A 12,231-nucleotide genomic window follows, 5' to 3' on the forward strand; every position below is an offset into this window, starting at 1 on the left:
TTTACAAATCTGGGAACAACATCTATTTCAATTAAAAATATGGAGGCAGTTACAAAGCAAAAAAGAGCAATAATCCCACTGACCACAATTTTGAAAAAAAATTGCATACAATGACGCAAATACAGGAAATATTGGTATTATTCATTCATTTTTCAGAAGGTTATGGTACTGTGGTCACATAATTCAGACTGAAACTTTCTGTTTCAACTATTTCCAGTTGACATGTCATCGTGTGACAAACACTTTCTCCACAGTCTTGGTTTTGGCTAGTTCCAGTATAGGAAGTGCGCACAACAGGAATGTATGAACATCTAGCAGGGCGAGACTGACATAAATTTTCCTTATAATATTAATTGGTGTCATTGTAGCACAAATAGAAAATAAAATCAAAACTTTGTTCTTTAGGTGATGCTGTTATGAGCTTTCTAACAGAGATCATGATATTACCTTCACATTGTTTGCCATCTCCTGTGTATCCAGACTTGCAGATGCATTTGTATGACTTGGGGGTGTTCTGACAGATAGCATCAATATGACAATTATCTGTTCCTTCAACACATTCATCAACATCTGAAACAGCAAAAATGAGATGTTAGAAAAGGATTATTATTATAGTGTGTTAACCATAATAATCTACTGTGGAATGTGAAAAATCCATTAGTCTTGGATCTAGTACTGCTTTGTCAGCACACAGACAGTTTTCCTATCTGCCTGCCATCTGATACAGAACAGTCTAATGCATGAAAAGACTTAATGTTAACTGACAGTAAGTAGTTTATTCAGGGCATTTTTTGCTAAGTTCACTGTGTAAAATGAATGATCTTCACATTAGTCGGCTAGGTTTGAGATTCAACTCTGAGTAAACAAATTCTTCTCTCTTCAATATCACTGCGAGGAGAAAGGCCCTTGGTCCAAATCTAACACCCAACGCCATTCCCAAAAGCACCAGTCTGTATGAGATCCTGGTATTCACACTATTGTTGTTATCAACAGGTGAGGGTCTTTGACGTAAGTTGCATTTTGATATGAGTTTAAAATGTAAGTTTGCAACCAATGGCCAGTGTCAAAGTTAACAGGAAAATCTGATGAGAGGAAGGAGAAAGCCCAGAACTAGGTGAGAAATTAACTTCATTTTTTTTTTCATGATTTCCTTTGGGGCTAAGATCAGCAGACAGTGAAGATTATTGTCAGATCCTCAGGAGTTCCCCACCTGCCCTGATTACCTAGGTTCCAAATCTGACATATCGATTCCTGTCAGAATTGAGTGAGTAGATTCTCTTTCGATAGCAAAAAGAAATTCAGGAATTAAAATGGCTTAATGCTCAGCCTATGCCAAACTTCCGGAAAGAGCTAAAAATGGGTACCCAACTTGCACAAAATCTGTTCTTAATACAAGTCACTACCATAGCAACCAAGTGCAAATTGGTTTGTAATTAGGCAACCTCATAAACTAGAGGTCTGGTGAAAGAAATGGAACTGGAGGAAAGATGGGAGATGGTTCTCTGAAGGTTTGGTTACATCCAAAAAAGGTTTAAGACTGAAAGAAATTATTTAAAATTGCTTCTTCATTGGACAAATCAATTCAAACCGTTTCTTGACAATTAATGAAAACAATGCAAGGATCATCCAAAAGAAAATTATTCAGGCCTCACAACAATAAAGACCAAATAATAGTAAAGACCAATACAGTCATAATGGCCAGAACAATTTCATTTGCAATCATCCTGGGTTAATAGAAATCTACCAGTGAAATGCAAAGAGAATTACAGAGGGAAAAATCATCCTGTATTCCTGATCCTAATCGCTATCCAATGACCTACATATAGGTAAAGACACTTGCAGGAACACTGTGTGAAGAGGCGACTAAGTTTGATGTGTTGCCCAATACTATCCTTCCCCTCATGTCATAATCCAAAGAGTCAAATGGTAAAGGATGGAACTTGAGCTAACCTTTACACATCTTTATGAGAATGTATTTAAAGAGATACACAATACAAGCATGTACCTCATATTCCAACAATTGCTTTAAATTAGCAAGGTCAATGCGTGTGCTTTCCTCAATCATGATTTTCTTAGAGTTTACATCATGTAACAAGAAACAATTACTGGTCTGACATTCAATGGGTATATTATCAGCTGGATTTTTCAGAGCTCTATAATTCCCACCCCAGTGAGGAAGTCAGGGGACAGTACATCAATGATTGCGATAATTATGCCACAGCAATTTAACCAGGGGACTAGAGAATTGCAAACATCACACTCTTGTTCAAAAAAATTATAATATAATACAATTTTCACCGTATTTAGGTACATGTGACTACAATAAATCAAATCAAATAAACCAATTATAGACCTTGCAATTTAACTTCAGCAGAGGGAAGCTTCTAGAAACAACTTGGGATAGAACTAGTAGTCATTTAGAATATGGTGGGCTGTTCAGCATGGATTTCTAAAGGTGAGCTCATGTTTAACTAACTTTATGGAGCTTTTTAAAAAAATAGAAACAGAAAGTGTTGATGAGGGTAGTGCCATTGATTTGATATATATAGCATTTCAAAAGGCAATCAATACGACAGGTGGGTAACGTAATAGCTCATGGAATGAAAAAGGACAACAGCAATGTGGAAACTGAGTGATAATCAATGGAGGAAGTTGGTGGAGTCAGTGCCCAAGGTGTCGATACTGGGATCTTTGCTTTTCCTGATCTATAGGGGACAATTTTAAAGGATGCAGATGACATGGAGCTTGGAAAACTAGGCAACTGTGAGGAGGACAGTGTAGAACTCCAAAAACACGTGGACAAGTTGGTGGAGTGGACAAATAGATGTTGGATGAAGTTCATTTCAGGGAAATGAGACGTTTTGTAGTTTGGTACAAACAACATGGGCAACATAAAATAGGGGATAACAGACATACATCATGAATTTGACCTCTGATGGATTACTGTCTGGCCACAGGAAAGATGTGAATGCATTGGACAGAGCGCAGAAGAGTTTACAAGAATGGTTTCAGGGATGAGAACCTTCAGTGATGAGGAAAGATCAGAGAGGATCATATTGGATTGTTTCTCTTGGAAAGCAAGCTAACACAAGATCTGACAGAAGTTTTCAAAATCAGGAGAAATCTAGGTCGAGCAGACTGAAAGAAACTGCTCCTGCCATTGAAGGATGGAGAACGTGACGGCACAAACTTAAAGTGATTTGCAAATGTAGCAAATGGTATGTGAGAAAAACCTTTGTCATCCAATTGGTATTTGGGTCTGAAATGAACTCTCTGGAAGCATGGTGGAAATGGGCATTCCCTGATTATCTGAATAGAAATAATGGCAAGCAAGGGCATGGGGAGAAAGCACTAAGTCATAATGCTCACTTTTTTTTAAGATTAAATTCCCTACAGTGTGGAAACAGGCCCTTCAGCTCAACAAGTCCACACCAACCCTCCGAAGAGTAACCCACCCACGCCCATTTCCTCTGACTAATGCACCAAACACTGTGGGCAATTTAGCATGACCAATTCACATGGCCAAGCCAGTTCCGGAAGAATGGGCTGATTAATCTCCTTCAGAATGAAATGTCATTAGGTAAGCCTTCCATCGGTGTCTTTGTAACCAATCCTAGGGGCTGTGTAATCCTAGCAGCGTCAGCCAAGAGCAGTTGCTACAGGCAGACCAACCTTGCTAATAAGCTCAGGCCGAGTACAGGCAGACCAACCATGGCCAGAAGCCCAACTAAATCTGAGGTGATGGGTGTCAGTGTGGGGAGTGGGAACTGGATTTAAGAAGTGCATGAAGCGTGAAAGGAGGGTTGACCCTGACAGAGCTTGTCTCAAATAGGTCCAGGACATCAGGAAAGTAATTTACCTCTGTCCTGCCCAATACTGGCCTGCCTAGCTAAAGTTCAGCTGCCAGGCTTCTGGTCTCACAAGGGCCTCCCCATACTGTGGGGAACCAGCAGCTTCCAGTGGCAGGACAAAGCTCTTATGGGGCCACAAATGCCTCACCTGTCTAAGGAAAATCTCAGGGAGGTCAGAGATGGACACAAGGTCTCCCACTGAATTTTATAAACCTCATTACCATCAAATCCACTGGCAAAGTAACATAACATCCATAGTACAGAAACATACATTAAACATTTGACAACTCGACAATTATTCTGCCTCTTTAGATATATATCATCTTTCTGATATGACATAATGCAATGCACCAGGATGGACGTTCCATTCTCTATACAAGATTGTTAAATTAAAGTTATTCCAGATTAATTTTAATGCCTACTTCCACTCAAACACGTGTCAGGATTTCTGCAAAACCTCTGCCATGCACCAAAAGAAGCTCTTTGTCCAGCTCATGACCGTTTACGAAACAAAAGTAACTTTGGGATCTGCACCGTATATTCTTTCCCCCACTCCTTTAGTCCAATTTAGGCAGTCCATGAAGTCCACCATCTTGAACATGCAACTAACATCTGCACTTAAGCAGCTGCTTTTATGCATGTCCTACAATTGCTACAACCCTCAATTCACAAGATCCTCCTGGAACATGAGGATCCATTCCCGGCAGCTGGGGAGTTATTTTGATTGCCTTGTCACATATGTCACAATCATTTAATTACAGACCACGACACAAATCTTGTTCTTCTATACTCTACCCCACGGACAGCTGAGGTCTGAGGTCCTTTCCACAGAAGGAGCAGTATGACAGAAAATGTGAGGTCATTTAGGATTTGACCCACAGAGTAATGATAGTGTCTATATCCTCCAAACACCAACAACTCTGTTTGATAAACTGACATTTTATGCACCATTTATTTCAGAGATCACCACATGATTCCTTTCACAAAGTCCATTTCAGTTATGGGACTCTTAACATAAAACAGTCATATTTTCAGTCATATGTTGTCCCTTAATTTGTCATTGGCAAATTCTCTTTGATTATTAATCAGTAAACTTTGTAGATGATCCAAGTCTGGCCCCTATTTATTTTCCCATGATTCTGTCCACAATAAAGCTTTTGTCCATACTATATATTACTGTAGAAAGACTAAATATGTTTAGCAGTTTTATAAAAGTGTAGGATCAAGCTATTTGGTCCCTTGTCCTGTAACTTGACATACAAAGTAACCAGTTCAAAGTCTAAAATTGGATATAGTGGTGTCCTCCAGACCTGCAGTATCTTAGGAGTATTTTTGACCGTTGATAAAGTACCAAAGTACAATACAGTTATGTCAAGTCCAGCAGGGAGGGAGAAGGGCAGAGGGTCTAGTCAGGGTCCAGCCTTAGGTGGGTGAGGGACAGAGAAAAGGTTGAATTAATCACAGCCACAGTGGGCCAAGTACTGGAAAATGACTGGCATGAACACAATGGGCTGAAAGGGCTGTTTGCATGCTGTAAAAACTCTACGATTCTAAAATCGAATGAGCAAGTTGTCTCATTAACTTTAGGTCAATTTGATTTTTTCTCTCCTTGATTCTTGCCACCTAATGCCATTAAAACCTATTCAACACTCAAGAAATAACCAGCAAGGCTTACCAACTAAATACAATAAATTATTGGTAACTGCAGATCAATTCAAGTTCCAAAAATAATTGCCTTTACTACACTCCATCAGCACCTAAAAACATCTCACTCCAATGATTTAATTTGAAGTACAGTTTTGTTTCGGGATCTCAACGTGTTGTCATTGTCAAACTTGAAGTATGATATGATTATGATATGCAAAATTTAGGATGCACAGGATAGGGAAAGAAACTGCAGGGGATGAGTACAATTAAAATGTGGAGTGTATTCAAGGAACAGCTACTATGCATTCTTGATAAGTGTGTGCCTGTCAGGCAGGGGGGAATTGGTCAAGCGAGAGAGCTGTGGTTTACTAAGCAAGTTGAATCTCTTGTCAAGAGGAAGAAAAAGGCTTATGTTAAGATGAGACGTGAAGGCTCAGTTAGGTGGCTTGAGAGTTACAAGTTAGCCAGGAAAGACCTAAAGAGAGAGCTAAGAGCCAGGAGGGAACATGAGAAGTCATTGGCAGTTAGGATCAAGGAAAACCCTAAAGCTTTCTATTGTTATATCAAGAATATAAGAATGACTAGAGAAAGATTTGTGTGAAGCACTTTTGCCTGAAATGTCAATTCTCCTGCTCCTCAGATGCTGTCTGGCCTGCTGTGCTTTTCCAGACCACACTCTTGACTCTGATCTCCAGCATCTGCAGTCCTCACTTACTCCTACAGAAAGATTAGAGGCAATCAAGAATACTAATGGGAAGTTGTGCATGAAGATCGAGGAGATAGGGAAAGCACTAAATGAATATTGTTCGTCAGTATTCACACTGGAAAAAGACAACATTGTCGAGGAGAACACCGAGATACAGGCTACTAGACTAGATGGGATTGACATTTACGAGGAGATATTAGCAATTCCTGAAAGTGTGAAAACAGGTCAGCCCCCTGGGCCAGATGGGATTTATTCTAGGATTCTCTGGGAAGTCAGGGAGGAGATTGCAGGGCCTTTGGCTTTGGTCTTTATGTTGTCATTTTCTACAGAAATAGTGCCAGAAAACTGGAGGATGGCAAATGTTGTCCCCTTGTTCAAGAATGGGAGGAGAGAGACAACCCTGGTAATTATAGACCAGTGAGCCTTACTTTAGTTGTGAGTAAAGCATTGGAAAAGGATGATAAGACATATGATTTATAATCATCTAGAGAGGAATAAGTTGATTAGGGATTGTCAACACAGTTTTGTGAAGGGTAGGTCCTGCCTCACAAACCTTACTGAGTTCTTTGAGATGGGAGCCAAACAGGTGGATGAGGGTAAAGTGGGTGATGTGGTGTATATGGATTTCCGTAAAGCATTTGATAAGGTTCCCCACGTTAGGCTATTGCACAAAATGGGCGGCACAGTGGCTCAGTGGTTAGCACTGCTGCCTCACAGCGCCAGGGACCCAGGTTCGATTGCAGCCTCAGGCAACTGTCTGTGTGTAATTTGCACATTCTCCCTGTATCTGCGTGGGTGTCCTCTGGGTGCTCCGGTTTCCTCCCTCAATCCAAAAATGTGCAGGTCAGGTGAATTGACTATGCTAAATTGTTCACAGTGTTAGGTGCATTAGTCAGAGAGGGGGGGTTACTCTTAGGAGTGTAGGTGTGGACTTGTTGGGCTGAAGGGTCTGTTTCCACACTGTAGGGAATCAAATCTAATCTAAAAAATACAGAGGCATGGGTTTGAGGATGATGCAGTGGTTTGGATCAGAAATTGGCTCGCTGAAAGAAGACAGAGGGTTGGTGGTTTGTAGTGAACATTAACAAATAGTCAATCTCCAGAAATGGAGACAGAGGAGTCCAGGAAGGGAAGGGAAGGGAAGGGAAGGATCAGAATTGGAGATGGGAGAAGGATGGGAATTGGAAACAAAGTTAATTAATTCACAGAATGGGAGCAAGAGGTATCACTATTGTAGTCATCAAAGCATTGGAAAATGAGAGATAATGGCTCCAGAATTACTGGAGTAATGAACATTCCATAATAAGATGAATGGAATTTAAATTGGAATCCATGAGGGGTACATTGAAGTCAGAGACACTTGCTGGTGAAGGAGACGTAGCTATAGAAACAAGTTTATTTTGGATATCCAATTTCTAGCATCCAAAGTAGTCTGGTTTTGTGATATGTTAATCAACCCGTCCCACAGAATGGCAAAGTATAAGTACTATCTATTATTACACATTTAAAAGGAACCCATGACCAGCATTTTTATTACAAGACTAATGCTCCTTGTGATCATCATAACTTGTTCGGACTCACCTTCACCTTGATCCTCATTTTTACCCCCAACCTCAAAATTCTCTTCATGATACATCATTTCAATGAGCCAGCATCTGCTTTTGGGCAATTCACCACAAAGTAATACCTTGTCTCACACTTGAAGCATCTATTAACTCTATGTGATTCCTTCATGTCTTATTATTTTTCCAATTATGCTCTGTGTTGTGATAGCCAGATCTTCCATTCTATTGATCCTGTGTAATTTTTGGACTATTTTGAAACCATCAAGTTTTTTTTTGTCACCACGGACTGTCTCATTTCATCCATGTAGGCTGAAGGAAATAATTGCTCATGTAAGAGTTTTTTTGAAAGCAGAAGTATGAACTAATAGGGTATCCTTCTCTGAAAAGCAAACAGCAGTTAGATCTGATTACCTGTCGATATGAGACATCCTAATATGATATATCGATATCGATATTTCCAATATTGATAAAATCGTGACCATGCTTCAAAAGCATTTCACAGTTGTTTATGCTAGCAGATTTAACCCAAAAACTCCAACAGCGGTCCAAATCTTCATCACCATTCAACTGATGAATATCCATCTCACTAAACACATTACTGCAAATTTTACTTGTTACAAGAGTGACAATACCGAGATCATAATTAAATTCATCTTTGGTAGGGACCTGTGTCCACATCAACCTAAATTATTCATTTGTTGATAGGGTTCAGATTCTGAGGACATGAATTATGGTAATTATATAAATTAATTTACGCATGCTTTCTGACAGCTTTCAGAAAAAAAAACTATCAGGATATTCATTTTTCTTTAAGAATTTTTCTTGGGTTCTAACCTCTATTTTTAGTCAACACTTTTTGCTACCATGTTATACTTCAGAAAGCCTTGAGATGCAGGACAAACTAGAGCTTAATCTTTACATACTTTTGTGAGAGTTTATTTCCAGAGATACACAGTACATTGCACATGGTCACAATGATGTAAAATATGGATTACTAATCGCTGAATTCCAACATCTCATTTCTTATTTGGGATTTTCATGGCTGAAAAAGGTTTTAAACAAAAGAAACCAGAAGCATAGAATTCAAGTGCCTCAGTAATGACCTGACAAAAAATGATTGACCAAACTTCAAGAAATTAATGTGGATTAAACAAAAGATAGCCTGAAGTGAAATTAATATTTTATCCAAAGTTAATGAAACTAGTCACCAACGACATCCTCCTCCACTCACAAACACACAGGAGATGTGAAAGGTCCTCATCTTCTATCCAATTTGCACCATTATGACAAACTTCTCATGCTGCAGATAAAACATCATCTGCAATTATCAACTCTGGACACAATTAATTCAGCAGAAGGAATGTACAAACAAGATGAGATTTCAAGAAGCTTTCTCTCTGATGGTGGAGGTGGGATAAATTTTAAACTGCAGAACTGAAAAAGAACACCTTTGCTCTCTTCTCCGGCCAGGAAGAAAAGCTCAGGTACACCTGACTGGAAAGAAGCACCGGGAAACCAAGAATTGAAGAGACAATGGCAGTATTCAGAACTGCTGATGGTCCAAGAACCCAAATAATAGTGGTGTGTCAGGTTGAAATCTAATGCATCACAGATACCCAATGGATCCCAAACAGTACATCCTCTTGTCTTTCTACTGTATCTATATGCATGTGCACGAGAGTATAAGTGACATAAAGGCCATTGATGTCATATCTTTATTATTTTTCTCAGGGATAGCAGGTAATAAAATTTCTCTTCCATTCACTTAGGAAAACCTTGTAATTGGCTCCTTATTGCCCACAATGGAAACAGCTAAATACATCTTAATTGAGGAAAGATTTGTTTATGACAACAAAACCAATTGGGAAGGTTTGATAAGAGGGGAGCTGATTCACCCATTCTTTCCTGCTTAGAACAACAGCCTAACCAAATACCAAACAGATTCAATCTGTTCCTATTTATACTTATTTTAAGAATCCACCAGAAAAAGAACCAAATTAACAAGCAGCAGCCTCTTCCTGTTTATAAGGCCACACTGAATCTTCAGGGAGTTCCAGCCACTTGCGTACAATTCATATTCTACGAACACCCCAAAAAGCCCCATTGCTTGCTAGCAATATCAAAAGGTCGCACTTGTTAATTTGAAATACCAGAGCAAGGAAAGTTCTTTAGAAGGGCAAAATAAACTGATAAAACAATATTAGCACAAAAAAAAGATAAATTGAAAAGAATGAAAAAGGTCATCTCCCCAGAGACAGTGAATTAAGAAATCTTATTGTGAATGAAAAGAGCTACAACTTATGAGCACAACAGCAAAATACCAGGAACTGTCACTGAATAAATATTAATTTTTTGCACGTTCATGTTTGACAAAACCCTAAAAGCATCTTTGAATAACATCATTATAGTAACTAAATCCAAATACAGTGTGATTCACTCTTCACCAATAAGTAAATATTATCTTCTCTTACAAAGCTTACTGACCTGAACATTCATTAAATGTGTTCCAAATGATGGCTGGGAAGCCACCTTGAATTTTTCCAAATTGCTCTATTTGCTTTCCAGCCTGCAATTTGAAAATTACTGCTTGCAATCCAGAGGTCAAGGCCTCTCCAAACAGCTGTCTTTTTTAAAACTGGAGAAAGTTATCTGATGCAAAGAGAAGGCAACATTATTTTGCCAGGAAAAATGTTAACGTCTGAAACTTCTATTTCCATGTCTGGATTCATCATTTGCCAAAGCGTCTTGGCAAAACTAGGCTGGAGAAATGGACGTCCATTATAATGAACATAAACAGTGGTTACTCCACTGTGAATACCCTTAGGCGAGCATTCAATTACAGAAAAGAAAGATTCAATGGAAAAAAATACCACTCAGAAATTACAGCCATTTCTTGATTAAACATTTTGACTGTCTTTAGTGAAATATGTAATGTGTGTACAGACTCCTTTCCATTTTGGAAAAAAACAAAATCAAATTCCTCCAAGTATAGGCATGCAAGCAAGGTACTTTAAGAAAAATGTCACTATCCTGAAATTTCACCCTGGATACTAAATGATAGTCAAGAGTGTTGATCATAAATGGAGAAAGTGTAATGAATACATGTGGTAACAAAATGTTGTAAGAATCCATTTCTACCAAGATAAATACATAGATATTGCTAAAAAAATACACAATATGGGGACTCAGTCCTATCATTTACACATCTCACTCATTTGTCTTGTCGATTTCATATAGTAAATAAATTATCTGAAGCAGTATGGAGATAACCCTCTCAATACAATGCAATTCTCTGTGTCAGAGCATCAAACAAATGGCAACACTGAATCTGCTACCACACGGTTCCCAGGAAAAGATCTTCCCTAGACAGTATCTGCTTGAACACTAGTTTCCGCACTAAAGGTAATATATAGGGAGAGTTTTGAAAGACACCTTAAAAATGATGAAATGAAACATAGCGCAAGCTTGAAGAACCACACCTGATTTTCCATGTAGACATTTTGCAGCCTTGAGGTCTCAAACACTGCTTTCTATAACTTTAGAAACTGACCACATTATATCTGTTCACCACTTTGTCTACATTGGCACCCCTTGACCCGTAGCCCTGTCTGCTTTGCTTTTAGCTCCTGTCATGCTCCTTTTCACACTATAACTGACATCCATTTTACATCTTTTTCTCTGTCATTACCATTAACAACCTCCCTATATTTTACAGTGGGGCTCTACACAAAGGTACCTTGCTCCTTCTCTGCCACTGTCAAAAATATATAAAAGAAGACATTGTACAACACCTTTCACTGAAGAAGTCATTCTGGATCTGAAATGTTAAATCTGCTTCTCTCTCCACAGATGCAGCCAGACCTGCTGAGTTTTAGATTAGATTAGATTAGATTAGATTAGATTACTTACAGTGTGGAAACAGGCCCTTCGGCCCAACAAGTCCACACCGACCCGCCGAAGCGCAACCCACCCATACTCCTACATTTACCCCTTACCTAACACTACGGGCAATTTAGCATGGCCAATTCACCTGACCTGCACATCTTTGGACTGTGGGAGGAAACCGGAGCACCCGGAGGAAACCCACGCAGACACGGGGAGAACGTGCAAGCTCCACACAGTCAGTCGCCTGAGTCGGCAAATGAACCCGGGTCTCAGGCGCTGTGAGACAGCAGTGCTAAGATTTCTAGCATCTGCAGTATTTTGCTTTTATTGAAAACATTGAACAAGACTCCAATCTTTGCAAGTTCACATTAACTCAACAAGCCGAGATATTGAGGCAGACTTTGCTGAACAAGGTTTCGCTGCAAAGTCTCACTCAGTAGGATCAGAATCAACAACAGAAGGCTGAGATTAGAGGAGTTCACTGTTTCCCTCTAATCCCATGAGTCACAATATAAATTTAAATGCTTTATCCAATGATCAATATGGCAAATTACATACTTTATCTGCATTAGATTCA

The 12,231-nt window shown here is 39.1% G+C and overlaps 1 protein-coding gene across 2 annotated transcripts in view; it reads right to left on the reverse strand.

Annotated features, from left to right (window-relative positions):
• LOC132828425 (signal peptide, CUB and EGF-like domain-containing protein 3) overlaps nucleotides 1-12,231 on the reverse strand; it is a 364,946-nt gene that overhangs the window by 275,936 nt on the left and 76,779 nt on the right. For both annotated transcript variants that reach the window (XM_060845529.1, XM_060845528.1), the window contains exon 2: nucleotides 448-570. In XM_060845529.1, the coding sequence (XP_060701512.1) occupies nucleotides 448-570 (123 nt within the window). The remainder of the gene's footprint in view (nucleotides 1-447; nucleotides 571-12,231) is intronic.

The sequence above is a fragment of the Hemiscyllium ocellatum genome, chromosome 26, assembly GCF_020745735.1.
Source record: "Hemiscyllium ocellatum isolate sHemOce1 chromosome 26, sHemOce1.pat.X.cur, whole genome shotgun sequence".
In the NCBI taxonomy this organism is placed as follows: Eukaryota; Metazoa; Chordata; class Chondrichthyes; order Orectolobiformes; family Hemiscylliidae; genus Hemiscyllium; species Hemiscyllium ocellatum.